An 18,550-nucleotide genomic window follows, 5' to 3' on the forward strand; every position below is an offset into this window, starting at 1 on the left:
AGCTTCAGGCAGGCAGACGGCTATCTTCCCACAGGTCCAACACGCTCACAGAAGACTCAAGTGTAAAGAACAAGGTCTCTGCATAGACAGGGTTTTATCTGAGTGCAAAAAAGGAGTGGCCGCAAGAAAAATGCTGAGCTACTTTAGCTTCGGAAGTGCGGCAGCCCAGTTTTTCTGGCAGAGTATCCATCTTCTGTACCACCGCTTTGCCAGAGCTTTCCAATAGACCAGAAAAGCGGATGCCCCTCCCAGTCCAGACAGAGCACCCACCTTACGGCAGCACCAAGAGCCACCAGTGCACCCTCGAGTGGCCACAACAAGGAGAACAGTCCTCTGTTAGACTCCACGGTGCATCAGCTCATGTTAGGAGCCAGCTGGTTCACAACCCGAGCCAGCTCAGCCCCAGCTGCCAGCCACTTCTACCGCCTACAGCAAAATAGACCCTTATAAGCCGAGTGACAAAGGATGATGGAGATGTCAATACTTATCCATACTTATCAATATCTAAAGGGTGGGTGTCAAGAGAACGGGGCCAGACTCTTTTCGGTGGTGCCCAGGGACAGGATGAGGGGCAACGGGCACAAACTGGAACACGGGAAATTCCATCCCAACGTGAGGAAAAGCTTCTTTCCTGTGAGGGTGGCAGAGCCCTGGCACAGGCTGCCCAGAGAGGGCGTGGAGTCTCCTGCTCTGGAGACATTCCAAACCCGCCTGGACGCGTTCCTGTGCCACCTGCTCTGGGTGACCCTGCTTTGGCAGGGGGTTGGACTAGATGATTCCCAGAGGTCCCTTCCAACCCCTGCCAGTCTGTGATTCTGTCATACCCAACTTCCACACAACCATAAGAGAAATGATGCGCTGTTGGGTATTTCCGGAGGTCTCAACTGCTTTATTCGGCAGCATAATGTAATAAATCACTAATTCTGCAACTATATTTACCTCTGCCCATCTTCACCATGACTCCTGCCGGCAAGCTTCGCCAGCTCCAGAGTCAACACAGACCTCCAGAGCACCTCGTCCACCCAGCAGCAGTACGCCGAGATACCGCCTTCTCCTAACGTGAGCATCGACATCCATCAACCCTGAAGGTAAACTGCGAAGTTAAGGAAAAAAAGATCTAGCCAAGCACTCGAGATAGGTAGCACTGCACACAATCCCCTGCACAGTTTGATGAAACATAATAATTTAGCTTGATTTAATTTAATAGGATGGATAAGAGATGTTTACTGGAACGCGCAGTGCTAGAAGTAGCTGTGCTTTGCAGCTGGCAATTAAGCATTCAGCAAAATAAATGCAACGCTTGCACAACTCCTGCTAAGATCCCAACACAATTTCTGTCTTTCACGTACACACCAGGTAGTTTGATGGTGTATTTTTTAAAGAAATGAAGCCGTTCTGGTAAAATTCCTGGAAAGTAAAATGACACCACCCCACTTGCTCAGCCTCCACCAGACTGGTGAGCTTGCTCAAGCACAAGATCCCAGGTGATTCTTAGGTAGGTGGATCCAGACTGCTCCAGATCTGAGACCTGTGACTTGGTGAATGGAGCCTCACAAGTAGGGGTTTAGCCCCAGGAAGACACGACAAAGGCACGGGTAAGCACCTGTGGTATCAGACACTTCAGTAACTGTCAAGCTTTAACTAACCTCCCCTCCACAACAGCCTCTGAAAGGTGTCCCCATGCTTAATTTTCCATCCTGTGCGCTCCTTCTTCCCACAGACTCTTGAGGGTCTTGACAAATAACCCAAGCCTGCTCCGCCCTAAAACTGATCCACATCCAAAAGCAAACTTCCAACTTTGACCTTGTTCAAAAGAAACAATGAATAAGAAGTAAACAATAGAAGTGATGTAGCCCCTAACTTCCAGTCGCTGCTGCTCACATGAAAGGAGAAGTCTTCTCCAAGCTGCTGTGCTCCTACAAAGCAGGCTGGTGGAAGACGCCAGCTCTCTCACACCACAACTCCACTCGCACAGCTCATTAGCGCAGCTTTAATTGGCACGTGGGATGAAGGGAAGCAATGCAGGGAAGGAGCTGCAGGACAAGCGCGTGAGGGGTTTCCAACCAAAGGCTGATCAGAAGGTGTGGAGCTGGCATTCCTCCGGGCTCCTCTCAGTCTCAACACAACGACTCAAGACCATCTCCCATGGCCCCGCCAAGCCACCAGCGCTGCCAGGAAGGACCCTGCAGCGCCGAGAGGGCGATGTCATAGAATGGTTTGGGTTGGAAGGCACCTTAAAGCTCATCTCGTTCCAACCCCCTGCCCTGGGCAGGGACACCTCCCACCAGACCAGGGTGCTCCAAGCCCCGGCCAACCTGGCCTTGAACCCCTCCAGGGATGGGGCAGCCACAGCTTCTCTGGGCAACCTGGGCCAGGGGCTCACCACCCTCACAGCAAACAATTTCTGCCTCAGATCTCATCTCAATCTCCCCTCTTCCAGTGTAAAATCCTTCCCCCTCGTCCCACGGCTCCCCTCCCTGATCCAGAGTCCCTGCCCAGCTTTCCTGGAGCCCCTTTAGGGACTGGCAGGGGCTGGAAGGTCTCCCTGGAGCCTTCTCTTCTCCAGGCTGAACCCCCCCAGCTCTCTCAGCCTGTCCTCACAGCAGAGGGGCTCCAGCCCTCCCAGCATCTCCGGGGCCTCCTCTGGACCCGCTCCGACAGCTCCGTGTCCTGCCGTTGGTGCCCCAGAGCTGGAGGCAGGACACTGGGCTGTGGTAGTCCCCACACACGGGCAGCTTCCTGAGGGGAGCGGGTGACGGGGAGGTGGCGGGAGCACCGCGGTGCTCCCGCCACCTCCCCGTCACCCGCTCCCCTCAGGAAGCTGCCTGTGACGTCATCCCTCTTCACTATGTCGTCACAAGCGCGGCGCCCGCTGGGCACTGTAGTCCTCGCGGGGGGACTCCCCTACCCACAAGCCCCCGCGCGGCGCGACATGGCGGAGCGGGCGATGCGGGGCGGCGGGCGGTGAGGGGGCGGGGGGGGCTGCCCTGGGGGCCGCCGCCGCCGCCATGACCTACACGGCGGAGCAGCTGGACGGCGTGAGGCGGTGAGAGAGGCCGCGGGGGCGGGGGGGGCTCCCGCGGGCCGGGGGAGCCCCTGAGGGAGCAGCGGGGGCTTATGGAGCCCCTGAGGGAGCAGCAGAAGGCGCTGAGGGAGCTTCGAGGGCCTATGGAGCTCCTGAGGGGGCTGCAGGAGCGCCTGAGGGAGCAGCGGGGCCCATAGAACTCCTGAGGGGGCAGCAGGAGCGCCTGAGGGAGCAGCGGGGCCCATGGAGCCCTTGAGGGAGCATGAAGGGCCCATGGAGCTCCTGAGGGAGCATCGAAGGCTGGTGACAGGCAGCAAGGGGGACATCAAGTCTCCGCGGCGGTGTCTGTGGGGGACAGGCCGGTGAAGCTAACCCTGTTTTACCCTTCCAGAATAAAGAGGTGTCGGAACTACTATGAGATTCTGGGGGTGGAAAGGGACGCCGGCGAGGAGGAGCTGAAGAAAGCCTATCGCAAACTGGCCCTGAAATTTCACCCTGACAAGAACCGCGCTCCCGGGGCGACAGAGGCTTTTAAAGGTGAGGGGAAAGGGGGCTGGCCTGCTTTCCAAAGCCGTACAGCAAGAGTAAAACGGGGACAGGCTGCCTCAGGCTTACAGTTCTGCACCTTATATAAATAAAGGCATTACACAGGCCTGTATAGCTTGTCGTTTTTATAGACAGATATGCGCATCTCCACAAAATCCCATAGCCGCTCGGCAAGATTTGCCTTTTAATCTCCAGAATATAGATTTCTATTAGGAGGAAAGGGAAATGTATCCCAGATCTCATTCCTATGTACTGCTAAAGGTTCAGAATGATGCAAGGAAATAATACTGGCCATGCAGGAGAGTGTGGTGTTGATGTGGTGTTGTGTAACCAATAACTTCTGTGTCATAAATAAAATTATATATATATATAAATGCAAGCATATGAAATTTGAGTCCAATATTCACTGTCTTTTCAGTAGCGTTGCGATCTAAACCTGTATCAACTATGTTAGCATCTAAACTCTTACATCTTTTTGCCTTTTCTGTGCTCTGTTGCAGCTGTCTGCAAGAGCACTGTAAGGCAGCGCGAGGAAAGAAAGATAGTCATTCATAGTCTATTAGACTAAGGAGGTTTTGAAGGTCTTTTCTTCATTTTTTTGTGTTATGGTTGTATTTCTCTATGAACTTGTTTACAGCCGTGTTGTGAGGAAGATCAAGGAAGAAGATGAACCAAACAAGCACTTCTGGGTGGTTTGACATAAAGTGTGAAATAGATATGCTCTACAGCTTCACAAGCATCTCTGCTGACAGAAAAACTCGGAACCTCGTTCTGCATTTTAATTAGTGTCTGCCGTTATTAACTTTGTATCAACTGTATATGGAGGTGTATTTCTATGTCAGCACTTAGTTTGATCTGATAAAATGTTGCAGTCTCACTCAATCTCTTAACTGAAATGGTCTCTCTCACCTCAGTTTTACAAATATTTGGACCCTTTCCATATACATTAACACTTTTGTCTTTCTCCTGGTATCAGTGATAGCAGGAAACAGGTTCCATCACAGGTAATGACAGTGTTGTAATGCTTTTTTTACAAAGGCAGTTCTTTCGAAAGTAACTCAGTCTTTGATCAAGCACAGATTTTCTATGCCTGTTTGGGCTATTTTGCTACTCTGCTTATAAAAGTCTGAGATCTGGAAATACTGCGTGGTATATGCCTGTGTAACGCTTCTTTTAATTCACTCTCCAGCAATAAGCAATGCTTTTGCAGTTCTGAGCAACCCTGAAAAACGACTACGATACGATGAATTCGGAAGCGACCAAGAGCATGTCAGCACTGGCCAGGCCAGGCACTATAATTACTACACAGAATTTGAAGCAGACATTACACCAGAAGAAATATTCAATGTGTTTTTTGGTGGGCACTTTCCTACAGGTCAGTATCTGTCTGCGCTGTTTTTGAAATGCAATGCACTGACACTAGACCATAAAGGAAGTTCAGCTTCTCTTGGTACTGCTCAGGGAGTTGATTATACTTCTGAAAAGAGGAAAAACTTTTTTGCTTTTACTCTTTTCTCCCTTCCTAGCTTTTTATGCCTGGAAAAGCTCCCTTAATGCATGGTTTAAACTACAGATTTTAGCAACTCTGTTCCCCAAAAAATGTTGTCAGAGCCCAGCTTTGCTGTCCAGAAATGCGCCTGGAAGAGAGAGCTGCCAGTGGGGTAATGGTTGTTGCTGCTGGGAGAAGTTCCTAACCTCCCAGCCTCTCTTGAAAATTTCTGACAGTACTTGTCAGGGGTAAGAACATTTTAGTCTGGCAGGGGGTTAAGCTGTTTGATTCTTGGGAAGGCAACGTTTTAATACTGGCTGTAGCTAAAGAGCCTTCTTTTTGATTTTGCTTTTTTTCCCTCCTTTGTCTTAACCCATCAATGTTATGGGAGGTAAAATAAGGGGTGAATGAGAAGGTATCAGAGGCATCTTTGCTGACGATGATGTACTGTGTCCAGTTTTGGGCCCCTCACTACAGGAAAGACACTGAGATTCTGGAGCGGGTCCAGAGAAGGGCAACGGAGCTGGTGAGGGGTCTGGAGCACAAGTCTGGTGAGGAGCGGCTGAGGGAGCTGGGGGTGTTCAGCCTGGAGAAAAGGAGGCTGAGGGGAGACCTTCTCGCTCTCTACAGCTCCCTGAAAGGAGGATGTAGAGAGGTGGGGGTGAGTCTCTTCTCCCAAGTAACAAGCAATAGGATGAGAGGAAATGGCCTCAAGCTGTCCCAGGGGAAGTTTAGATTGGATATTAGGAAAAATTTCTACACCGAACGGGTTATCCAACATCGGAACAGGCTGCCTAGGGAAGTGGTTGAGGCACCATCCCTGGAGGTTTTTAAAAGATGGGTAGACGTGGTGCTGAGGGACATGGGTGAGTGTTTTTTTTTTTTGTCAATGTTATGTTGGTGGTTGGACTCCATGATCTGAAAGGTCCCTTCCAACCTGGACAATTCTGTGATTCTATGATACTATGATTCTACCTTACTGTGTTCCAGTGCACCGTGGCAGCAGCTCCTGGCGTTGTGGTCTCAGTGCCCCTCTAACTAGGAAAACATGGGAGTTCGTTCTGCTCACAGCAGCTTGCACGCTGTAAAGAAATTAAAACGTCTTAGCTTAGAAATTGATGCCTGCCAGGAAAGGCTGGCTGTTACTGGGTATGCAATATCTAGTAACAGAACAGCAGATCCCTACCTGTAGAAGCTCGGTGCATGTCTCAGTCCAGCCTTGGCTTTTGTATTTGTAGAAAAAATAGAAAGATATGCAAGATTGGTGGAATACGGGTTTGGATCAAAATAAATCTGAAAGGTATGGTGAGCTCAGGAGTCTTCCTGGCAGTATCTAGCGAATTGCTTTAGCACTCTTGTAAACTCTCTCACCTCTGAGGCGTGGTATAAAGCAACATACACACCAATTACAGCCTAAATTCACAGATCCAGGTAGTTACTTACGAGCTCCCTGTAACCTTATTCTCTGTGGTAGCATCTTGCAGCTCAGGGGACCTCAAATTGTTTTCAAAATGCCATCGGTAGATGTGCAAAGGGAGCCAAACTCAGCGTGGCACACGGCGTTTGCAAGTTTTCCGTTTCTGACTTTGCAAGAAGTTGCACCTGCGTGTGCCTTTTGCCTCAGCCACCAGTGAAACGTTGCCCTCGTGGAACATGACTGCGATGTAGCTGCGGGCGGCAGGGGTGCTTGGAGTTGGGGACAAGAAATTGAGGAGCCAGGGGAGGAATTTGAGTGCTGGGCATGGCAAATTTAACAGGTAGAGTGGCATGAAGAAGTAAATGGGAATTTTTGTCGAAGTGGCAAAGAAGAAAAAAATAAAAAGATAATGTCATAGTAATAGGCGTTGGTGGTAAACAATAGTTTCCTCGCCAAAAAAGTGTTTGGGTCTGAATTTATGTACGTTTTCCAAATCTAAAAGTGAGTTTTAAAACATGGAAAATTGACAGTTCAGTAGTTTTCCAAGTAGGCAAAGTCTACACAATTTCTACTTAGGGAGAGAACTACTAGTAAGAGGGTGAGCAAATAGTTGATATAAAGACGATGTTTTTTAAAGTGTCTTAATGTTAAGTAGGACCTGTGTGCCTGAGCTGAAGTTTGTGCGAAGCTGCAGCGTTGTGCTGGGTTTTGTTTTGTGACGCCTTGCTGTCACCAGGCTTTCTGGAAATCTGAATAAGATTAAACTCATTAGGGTAAACTTGGGAGTACTCGTTCACTTAGGGTAAACTCATTTCTACAGCTGTTGTGGGCAGGTTTATGGTGTTGTTGGGTTTTTTTACTGTGCATTTTTCCTCTATGGAAATTCAGTGGAAAAATATTAAAAGTTAAAATGTTAAATCTCATAGGTCTAAAAGGAGACTCTGCACTTGTCATAGTGTTACAGTTATAATGGGCAGAGGCTACAAGTTGAACTTCCTTCTCATAAAATAAATGCACAATGGAAGCAAAGAAACTGCTGGCAGAAATTCTTTGAGAAACATAGGATTTGGGAAAACTTTTTTCTAGGCACCCCGCAAAATCCATTCTTCTCTTCCCGCACGTGCTTCTGTTTTTTCACAGCTTGGTAAAATATTGTCTGGGCAGTGTTGAATAATAGAAACAAACTTTCTTTTTCAAGAAAGAAACATCCGTTCTTCCCGTGGGCTTTGTTTGGCTCTCTGTTGGAGCTCTGACTACAAACATGTCTAGAACCTTGGAAAAATGTTTGAACAAGCAGTGAAACAGACGTTTTGACACAATACCGAAGGTCACTTCCGCCCAGGTTTCTTGTAGAATTCTTTGGGAAATTCAGAGAAAGGACAGTCCAACAATGTAAAATAATGTAGCAACTTTCACAGGGCTTAAAAATAGATTTGCATTTCTGTTGTCATGATAAGGCCACAAATTTCAATTCTCTTAATACAAAGACATTCTGAATTTCAATAGAGAGAGCACAGCGATTATTAAGATATTCATATGGCGATAAAATCAGGGTTGAAGCTTCAAATTGAAACAACATATGCAATTCTTTCCTCATTTTAGAATTTTTTAAAATAAATCAACTACATTCAGTGTGCAAGAAAGGAAATCCTGAATTGTACTCTTTTTTTTTAACTCATTTTTTAAGTCTTTTTCCTTATTGTAAAATCATTAAGGGAAACTATTATTAGCTTGAAGGAAGAGGAAGTAGAAATGAGCGTAGAAGACCATATTCAGTAATTATGGGAAGCCATAATTCATGGCCTGAGTCTGGTGAGGCAGATTAATTTTCCTGCGTAGCGCCTGGGGATGCAACACGAGCTATGGCCTTGCAAGTGAATGTGACAAAAACAATATTAAAATATGAGATACAACAATAAAAGTTTTGGCATGTTTCTGCAGTTTGGTTTAAATTAAGAAGGACTTGGGGCATACTTTACGATTTCTCTGGTAGGCTTTTTGGAACGGCATATTATTTTGACGTTTAAATCTGAGGTGTGTTTGCGCTTTGTAATCTGAGGTCTCCCAACTCTTGTTCACAACGTGCAGATAATCAACTAGAAACTCTGAGAAATACAGGTGAATACCAGCAACTGGATGAAAATGGTGACTCTCTCTTGGTTTCTTTTAACAGGAAATATCCATATGTTCTCAAATGTAGCCAGAGATGCACACTATTATCCACGGAGGCACCGACATGAAAGACCATGGACGCAGGAGCAGGAGGAGGAAGAAAACAGGCCACAGGTAGCCAGGAGGAGGCATCTCTTGGGCTTAAATATTTCACCAGGGTGCGGGGGCCACTTATGCATCTGAAGCCAGGACAGACTTTCCCATCCTTAAATGCTTAGTGTTTATCCTCAAGTGCTGCAGCCAAAATGGATGTTTTCAAAAGTAACTACATTGTTTGTTATTAATCACTACATTAAAAATACATTGTATCAATAGGATTACAGGCCCTGGAGCTTCTGTCATCGAGTGTTTTGCTAGTGCTTGCTTTTTGCAAGCTCTGATGGTTTTGTAATCCAACAACAATTAGTCCAAATGTGGACTGATAACAGATACGGAAGTACTGGCTTGTCCTCGTGGCATATTTAAGCCTTCTGTAAATTAGCTCACAGTTTCTGCCCAGGTGCTGCACAGGCTTTTTCCAGCCTGGGGCAGGATAGGTCTGGGATAGTTTTCTACCAACTGAAACCTCTGGGTGAGACACGAGGTGTCATTTGTTGCTAGCGCACATACACACGTGCCATCTGCCTTGGAAAAATCTTCCTCTGGAGGCAGTCTGTTAACCTAATGAGATCCTTCTCCAAGGAGGATTAATTTTTCCCTGTGAATCTCTTGCAGTCAGGCTCTGGAAAACCTGATACAGCCTATAGACAGCTAAGCTGGGGCAAATGAATCCCACCTACTGCTGCGTCAGGTATTCTTGCTGCTATCCCAGGGCAATGAGCAAAATCTAAATAGCTGCGTATTATATTTTGCTCCTGATGAGAAAAGGCATTTTAGAAGGGTGGTTTAAAAATCAGATGAAGAGCAGAAGTACAGATCTGTGTTTTCTCTATGGCTGTCAGAACTCTGGTCTTTTGATATTTTTTACCCACTCTTTTGTTCTACTAAATTCATTCAAACAAAAAACCCAAGTGCTTGCATCCTGTCCCAAGTCACACTGCATACAGTCTCTTAACTCTTTCCTTTGCAGCCATTTTATCCAGTCTTTGAACAGAGATTGAGATTTTCAGAAGGCACGTAGCAAGCTTCAGAAGATGCACAGAAAGCTGTAGGCACAAATGGGAATTGCAGTGTCTTCCTTCAGTTTGGGTTGTCAGCTGGTGACTGACGGGTGCAGCACTGTGGGCATCTATCACCTTGCGAAGGAAGCTGTAGATGAAAGAAAAGTCATGAAAATATAATTGAAAGAAAATGGCTTTAAAGACTTTCCTGAGATTATTGCTAATATTTTGAAGTTAAGATGTTATCCCTCTCAAAATTTGAAAGTACTTCCTCTTTTTTTCCTTTCAGTTTACGTTTAATACATTGTTGATCTGGATAGATAGCCGTGTTTCTGTGAACAGATGCATCCTTTGCCATCTATATCTTTTCTTGACTGCTAATTCTTCTTTTGTTCGTTTCAGAATTCATATTCTGCATTTATTCAGTTGATGCCCATTTTCATAATAATAATAGTGTCGGTAGTAACTCAACTGATGGCCACAAACCCACCCTACAGCCTATTCTACAAATCGTAAGTCATTTGAAAACACATTTTTCAGGTCCTCGGTGTTTGTGATAAGGAGGTAGACGGAAGTCGGACTTGATAGCAAAATGCATGTCAGTGTTCTTTTCTCCTCTTTCTAGAAAGTGTTATCAATTTGTAAATAAGGAAATACCAACAGTCTCCATTGACAAGTTCTCCTAAGCGTTATCGCTGTGAAGTTAACTATGGTGAGCTTTATTGTGCTGTGTGCTGAACAAACCGAGGCGCCGAGCCAGAACGCTTCTCAACTGGTGTGAAATGTTTTCGCACAGCGCTACAGTAGCAGGAATGTGGGAGTAGCTCAGCTACGCCGCTGAGCCGCCTCTCATCTGCCCAGCCCCCAGGGAGCTGTGGACGACTGCTGAGGGTCCCCGTAAAGCAATTAAGAAATGAAGCCTGCTGTTTCACAATATAGATCCAAATCTGCTCTGGAGCCTGAATTCCTCTGGAAGAATTGTCAAGCTCCACGGATCATTAAAGCCTTGAAGTGCCGTGGTTTAACGTTTGTAAAGAACCAGGACCCCGGGGTTGCAGAGGGCAACCTGAACTGGTCAGCTCTGGAAGCAGAACCTGCTGGCATCTGAGTTTACAGGACAGAAGAAAATCTACTTGCCCCTCTCGGCATCCAGTGTTGGGAGGAAGGAAGCTCTCGTGGGAAAGAGCTGACCAGTTCAGTCACCTTCACTGGCTCTTACTGGGATAGGAGTGGGAGTCAGCAGGTTTTGGAGAGCCTGCTGCACGCAGCAGTAGCAGAGTGCTCCAAAGACTTCCCTTGCTCCCTTCTAGCAGCAAAACTACTCAGCTTTAGGCCCATATACTGTCATAGTAGCCCAACAGCCTTTATCGTTTTTTACCACAAGATGTCAGTGTGTAGAGCTAGCATGAGAACAAGAGGGTGGTTGTTTTTTGGTTTGGATTTTGGGGTTTTTTTCAGGGTGTTTTTGCTATCTGTCAGTCCCATGTGAAACCTCCCACACTGCTGCCAGAGCAGCTAATCTCTCCTGCTTGTCTTCGCTATCTCCCCTTCTACTGTTGATTTGAGATAGTCAGGCCCAAACCTCATACACAGTTATGCTGTTTCTCTAAATCATATCCTTGAAAAAACAAACAGCCTGAAAACTAAACGAAATGGTTTATCTAAAGCGAGCATACATCTCTGAGACATAGTGAGAGAGAAAGAAGAGAGTCCAGGAAACAGAAGGCACAAACTGGATTCCATTGAGTAGCGCGTAACCTTTGTGTTTTGGCTGCCTGCCCCTTTCTCTGGGCAGTGATTTGGAAAAACGCCTGGGTGTCTTTGCTCAAATAAGGAAGTTCAGTATAAGGGTATAGTTTAATCCAGGGGCTGTGTCAGAGTGGCTAAGTCTACCTACAGGATATTCTGCGGGGTATTCCATGCCCCACTTCACTTACTGATGATTATAAAACCCTAAAGGAAAGTATAACAAGACGCTCCCCTGATAATTTTTATTTCTACTAAAGGATCCGGAAATCGGGAAAGTCCAGATCCAATTGCATTATGCCCTAAGCAATATGAGGGCTGTATGCCTTTCCTATAATTTCTATATTTTTCATGAATTCCTATGGATTTCTGGACCTAACTTGCCAGAAGTTACCAGCAAGCAGAAGAAAGCATGTGGAGCTTCTGCTCACAGATAAACTTTGCTCTTACATTTTGGTAGTTGTCTTGACTGAGCTGTTGAGAACAAACCCAGTATTTGGAAGGAACAGTGTCAGCTCCGAGTCAGTTCTTTGTAGATCTCTCCAAATATTAGATGCTTTCCTATGGTTTTTAGGCGAGGGGAGGTGCGTGTGAATTCTGTTTGTAGTGCACAGCTTGCTGTGCCTGAGACTTGTAATTTCCTAATTGGATGGCTGAGGGAGCTATAGTCCTGCGGAAAGTAACTGTAAATAAGTTGTAAATATTGTCCTCTGGAAATACTAATATGAAGCAACATCTCTTGATTTCTTTATATTTGAACTGCTAAAAAAAAAAAATCCGTTTTCTCCATGATGTTTTCACAGGTCCATAGGCCATGTTATTAGTAGAGAAACGGAGAATTTGCAGGTGCCTTACTATGTTGATAAAAACTTTGAAAAGAATTATCAAGGAGCGGAACTTCAAGAGCTAGAGAAAACGGTTGAAAAAGATTACATAGACTATATTCAGACCAGCTGCTGGAAGGAGAAGCAGCAAAGTAAGTTATTTTTGTTGCAAGTGTGTGCCTACAACCCATCAGTAGTTGTATGGTGGCTATGCTTCACAAAGCACTGCCGGTTTTAGCCTCATTTTCTGATGCTTATAAGATCTCGAACCTCGCACTGGTATTTCTCACATCTGCTCTTAGCACTGTGTTTGCTATTCTTGAGGGTCTGTCAAAATTAATTTTAGGTGATTCTGAGAGACAAGCGGAAAGTAGGTTTCGCCGTTTGAGACGTTTTTTTCCACTCAGTTTTTTATGCTTGAATAACTCTTAGCGATGATGTTTTAAACGTATAATCCACCCCATTTGTCTGGCTCTGACAGATTGTTAGGGCTAGAAAAGATCTTGAGACGTCACCTATTACACATTTCCTTTGCTGGAGCAAAATGATTTTTGCTTTGACTGGCTCCATGAGAACATCATTTAAGTTCTTCAAAACTTCATCAGAAGTTTTGGCCTACTTAGGTGCTTTTGGTAATCTTGCAGTGGACTGTGTTACTGGTATCAGTTATCAAAGAGCGTACTCCCGTACTTGTTTTGTGCGCTTATTTGCATTTCCTATCTTTAGATGAGTTTGAGATCATGTTTTTCACCATAGTCAAGATTGCCTTTTAAAAACAAGAATGGAATGCAGAAAGGGAGAACACAAAAATGTGATCATTCAAAATGATTATTCTCACGTCAATCCTAAGTCAATCAGTGGCACCTATAAAGGCGTGTATTTTAACCTCGTAATGTGTTATTTGTTAATTATTACTCTTCTAGTTCATTTTAAATAGAGCAAATCCCAGCTTCTTTTGTAACTGTACAGAATAATCTGCACAGTATCGTACAGAATCTGGACAATATAGTGTACAGAAATCAAGTTACAAGGACTAACTGAAGTGGGGATGTCGTGACTGATTTTTTTTTTTTTTCAGCTAAAGAACTCATCACCTTTAAATGCGTAAACACAAACTACTGCTGTGCGTAAAGGAAACTGGAAGATGTTGTCTCTGTGTCAATGTTTAATAGCCGGCAAGCTGCTTTCACACACTAGTAGGGCTTTCTAAATTGCTGCAGTCCTCGGCACACTACTAAAAACTGACTTTGCACTTGTTTACAGTTTCTTTACCAATTGCATCGTTATGGAAGCATACACTTTGTCTAAACAAGACTTGTTTAATCCTGGGCTAGAGGTAACATGAGTGTTGCTGACTCCAAACTATTTACAGGTTTTTGATGGGAAGGTTTGTTTTGTTTTATTTTACGTAAAAGTTACCAATCTTGCTTTTGAAGAGAAATGCACAGAGGTAGGCTCTGAAGTTAGAAAAGCAAAGAACCCATAATATAAGACTGTAAAAATCCCAAACAGTCCCTTAGTTTCTGCTGTGCTTGACTTGTGATCTTTGAGCATCTGTGGCTGGCGGTAGCAGCCTCTAGGTATAACGTGGCTGTTAATAACCGTAAATGTAGGCTTCGTGTGTAGGCTTGCTATAGAGAGAATTTAGTTCTTACAGAAAAATCCTTTTAATTGACCTTGTGCGACTGAAAGTCGCCATCTTGTCTCTCTCACGTAGGAGCGCCGTGCCCCAAAACGGGCAGCAGGGTTTGCAAGGCTTACAGAGAGGGTAGTCGGAGAGGGGGAGATGATCCAGCATCGAATGCCAACTAACGCCTGCAAAACGATGCTCCTCTGCAGCTTTTTACACTTAGAGACTTCATTAGTCACACATCTGCAAATATATTTACAAGGTCCACAATTAGCAGTAGCCTGAGGAGACCACTGTAATTAAAAAAAAACATTTTCAGAATGATTACCATCTAGGCCAGCGAGCAGGTAATGAGCACAGCTGAGACTCTGCTAACTTTAGCACAGCCACGTTTGTAAAAATAAACTGTGAATACAAGATGGAGTGCTGGGGAAGAGTTCTCTGGAGATGTCGAGACAGTTCTTGGTCAGCTCTTGCTTCATAACTTTGGTCCGTTAATTCTTGTTTAAGTGTTTAATTTAGTGTAATCAGCTTTTTTTTGTGTGTCAGTTGAATGCCTATTAATAGCGCATTTGTTTTGTTTACTGAGGGTGCATTTCTCTTTAGCACCAGCACAATGGACATAGATTAGTTACGTAGGAACAGGTTGATTTTTAAAGTCCTTGATTTTATGACCTGACAAGTCTTACCTGGTGTCCGACTACCTTACGGAAAACTTTAAAAGTAACTGATTTATCAGGCAGTCACTTTCATGCTGCTGCACTAGACAGTGTTCCTCCCCTCACAGCAGAAGAGCGTGTAAAAGTTGCGTACGCTGTGGGTTTTGGTCTTCTGAAGTTTTTGATACAATTAAGTACAAAAAGCACGTGCCAGGTTTTTGCAGGGGGTTGTTCAGCTGTGATAGCACAACTGTAAAGTAAGACGGCAAAGAGCTCCGAGTTGTAGAAAATTACAGAGAGGCAACTGAAAACAGAGTAAATATGGATGTGGAGCTGGAATTCGGTGTTTTAGGACTTCATTAAAAAGTGCAAAGGAACAACTCTGTGTACAAGATTGAAAAAGACAAGAAACAGAGGTGACAGAATGAATGCTGTCAGAAGTGCAAGCATTTGCGTAATTTTGCCCCACTGGAGAAGCGTGAACTACAATTCTTCACTGCAGAACTCCAGGGACTCTGGACTCAGAGACAATTACCCGAGTCTAGTTTTGCTGAAGGCGTGTCGGGGCTGTGTGCCCAGCAGTACTTGCGTGGCATTTTAGTTATAAAACATCAAAAATTGATTCCTGATCCGAAATAAAATATTCGTGGCTGTCAGTTTGTAAAGCTTTTCAATAAATAGGTGGAGGGTTAAAGGGCTTTAAATTTCAGTGGGACAGGGACGGAGGACGTAAGGCATGAAAGGACCTATTGAAGTTCGTTCCTCTCTGAATGATTTTGTAAAATGAAGGACTTGTAGGGTGTATAAAAGCTCTTTGAAAAACTGAGTGTCATCAGGTAGCCTGTGCTTAGGGAATTTTTGACCTTTTCAGAAACAAATTACTGCGATTCTCTTAGGTGCATCTAATCCTCAGTCTAAATTATTCTCCAGGGAGAAAGCTATATTAAGACTTCCTTACCTAATCAGCAAAAGAAACTTCTCTGAATTACTGGGGGGAAATAATTTAAACAATGGGATTATTTCACTTTTATGTTGCTTTTGAGAAGAAGGGGGCAAAATATGCAAAGTACATTCGAGATTGTATTGTTAATGGAAGGGCACAGAGGCCTTTCAGACACGTCCCTCGGCGAGCTGTTCACCTTCCTGTAATCAATACCAAAAACATAAAATAAAATTAAAAGGATTTGTAATGCCTTCTGGGCAAACCTCTTGCCAGACAGTTTGAATTCTGAGAAGTGCAGCGTGGAAATAACTGATTATCTATGCCTTAAAGTATATATTTGGACGGGTGCTCTGGGCCCTTGCGGAGTGGATGTGCCAAAAGAGCTGCGTTTCTGGGTTACGTGGGCAGGGATGTATGTCTGGTAATTCCTGCTCAGTTTAGGAGGCTGCAGGCAGCTGACACAGCCCCGGGGCAGCCAGAGGAAAAGGAGTCATGAGGCTTGTCAGCGAAATGCCACTGGTAGGTGTGGGGTAACCCCCCGCTCCGAGCCAGTCTGCGCCTGGTGACCCGCCGGTGAGGATCGGTGCAGGAGGGACGAGATGCGGTTCAAATGTGAATAGCGGTGTCACCTAAAGCAGGTGCTGTGTGGCAAACCAAGTGGTCTCCTACTAGTCCCTTTTTATGCATGGTTAGTTTAACGATATACCTATATTTTACAGCAATCGGCTACTCTTTAGATCATTAACAGAATTTTTAGTGTTTCGTGACTTCTAAGCTACACTTCTATAGTTTGTGTTTTCTTTGCAGACAGTAAACTTATTTTTTGTTTTGGTTATTGTCTTACTAGTGCACTAATAGAAAGGGTTATTATAACTGAGTTTTCAAGCATTTATATATAAAATATATATATAAATATATATAAATATTTTATATATATATAAAATATATATAAAATACTGTTTTCTTAAGTAGCTAGCCTGGTTAAAGAGAATGCCCTCTCTTTAAAGAAAGTTATTAACATGCCCATTTTCACTGGAACGAGGTGAATTAAAAAAAAAAAAAAGCATGCCACAAGGATAACAGAGCAACGGGAAGCAGTTATTTAAAGCAGGCGGACGGCTTCATCCTAATATATATATTTTTTTCATCTTTCAGAGTCTGATTTGTCAAATTTGGCCAAGCTATACAGAGACGAGCGGTTAAAACAGAAGGCGGAATCGCTGAAACTTGAGCACTGTGAGAAGCTCTCCAGTCTGATTGGAATGCACAAAGGGCGCTGACCAGGACACACGCGTTCTGTAGTTTTATTTATTGCTGGTTTAGCTTATGTTTTTATTTTCCTTTGTATAAAAAAGGGAAGGAGTCTATTGTGAAGAGCCTGAACATTGGATTCCTTCTGCATATAGTGCAGAGATGGGCCAACACAAGCCGTAGAGCCAGTGTTGCTGTAATATATTCTGTACACTATATTTGGTTCCAAGGACCAGTGGCACTTTGTAAATTAATTCCCTGGGAAACGCTGTTAGTTTGGAACCTGTCTTCGTCGGTAGTTTGTCTGCCATCCAAACAGTATGTACTTCCCAGGAGAGCAGACGAATGTCTTAGCTTTCTGTATTTTATATGGACCTGCGATGCACTCGATCATGCGAGCGGCGTAGTTCTCAGTATTAAGTGCACTCGCCTTCTCATGCAGATTCCAAGCGGCTGTCCTCGCCTCTACAGTGGTTTGGAAGGAGAATTTAGATGGAAGGCGGTGCGTTTCCTGTTGGAGCGTACTGTGCGATGCTTAATTCAAAAGAGTCGAGCACCTGCCTCAGGGGAGCGCTCGAGCGGGCTCCCAGCTCTCCGTACAGTCAAAGGGACCTCACCCCACGCTTGTCTGGCTGCAGAGCCGTGCCCGCACTGTTCCTCGGGGAGACAACACGCTGAGATGCCATCGGCAACATCAAAGGAGAAGATGGGAGTCTGTGAGTGGCACCAAGTCTGCCAGACTGTAGAGAAAGGACAACTCTCTTTATTTCCTCATATGTTTTCAGTGGCATATTTTTAAGCTGGCTGTTTAATTCTGATTTTTATCTGCAAAGTCTTCTCCAGCTGTTACAGAGGTCCTGCTTTTTCTGGTACAGTTTTGATGTAGCATATTTTTACTCTGTTGAGCAGTTATGAATGTTTCACTGTAGAGATTACTATTGCAAGGAAAAAGATCCCCGTGGTAGCGTCCTCTTTTTTTCTTCATCCTCCTTCACAAAACCAGGGTTGAGGATGGCTTATGCTCGTCGGCAGCAGAGGACAGAGTGTTAGTGCTCCAGTTGAGCATCTTTAACCTCTTGAGCCAGTTTCTCTGGTGGGGTGCCGCGGGTGTGTACCCCATGGGGAATGAACTGTTCTTCCAAGGGACATCTCTGAGGAATGCAGGCACCAGAGGTGCAGGCTTTTGCCCTCCCTTCCTGATGCGGGGGCTCAGTGTAGCCTCTCTGCCATGGAAGTTAAAACCGGACATCCCTTGGGTGTTGCCCCCATTCCTAAAACTCGCTATGATGGCCTTGGCTTAAACCTCAAAAGTTTGTGAAATGCCAGTGAAATGCCAACGGTGTCCCGTTGGTGTGGGTGCACCACGGCTGGTGCTGAGAGCGGGTAACTGGGACCGTAGGTGCTGGGCAACGTCACCTTGGTGTCCCTGTCCCCTCTATTAGAGTGGTGGGAGGCCGGGCACCAAGTGAAGCTGGGAGCTGCAGGAAGAGGAGGTGATTCTGCCCCTCTACTCCGCTCTCCTGAGGTCCCACCTGGAGTACTGCATCCAGCTTTGGACTCCTCAGCATGGGAAGGACATGGAGCTGTCGGAGCAGGGCCAGAGGAGGCCCCGGAGATGCTGGGAGGGCTGGAGCCCCTCTGCTGTGGGGACAGGCTGAGAGAGCTGGGGGGGTTCAGCCTGGAGAAGAGAAGGCTCCGGGGAGACCTTGGAGCCCCTTCCAGTCCCTAAAGGGGCTCCAGGAAAGCTG

The 18,550-nt window shown here is 45.3% G+C and overlaps 1 protein-coding gene across 1 annotated transcript; it reads left to right on the top strand.

The window, feature by feature from the left end:
* The first annotated feature begins 2,920 nt into the window (after nucleotides 1-2,920).
* Nucleotides 2,921-17,755, top strand: DNAJC18 (DnaJ heat shock protein family (Hsp40) member C18). The gene is made up of 7 exons (XM_063348994.1): nucleotides 2,921-3,046; nucleotides 3,417-3,562; nucleotides 4,761-4,946; nucleotides 8,651-8,763; nucleotides 10,152-10,261; nucleotides 12,299-12,471; nucleotides 16,707-17,755. The coding sequence occupies exons 1-7, from the start codon at nucleotides 3,009-3,011 to the stop codon at nucleotides 16,829-16,831; spliced, it is 891 nt and encodes a 296-aa protein (XP_063205064.1). The 5' UTR covers nucleotides 2,921-3,008; the 3' UTR covers nucleotides 16,832-17,755.
* The last annotated feature ends 795 nt before the right edge of the window (nucleotides 17,756-18,550 follow it).

The sequence above is a fragment of the Chroicocephalus ridibundus genome, chromosome 11 (genome assembly GCF_963924245.1).
Source record: "Chroicocephalus ridibundus chromosome 11, bChrRid1.1, whole genome shotgun sequence".
Taxonomy (NCBI): domain Eukaryota; kingdom Metazoa; phylum Chordata; class Aves; order Charadriiformes; family Laridae; genus Chroicocephalus; species Chroicocephalus ridibundus.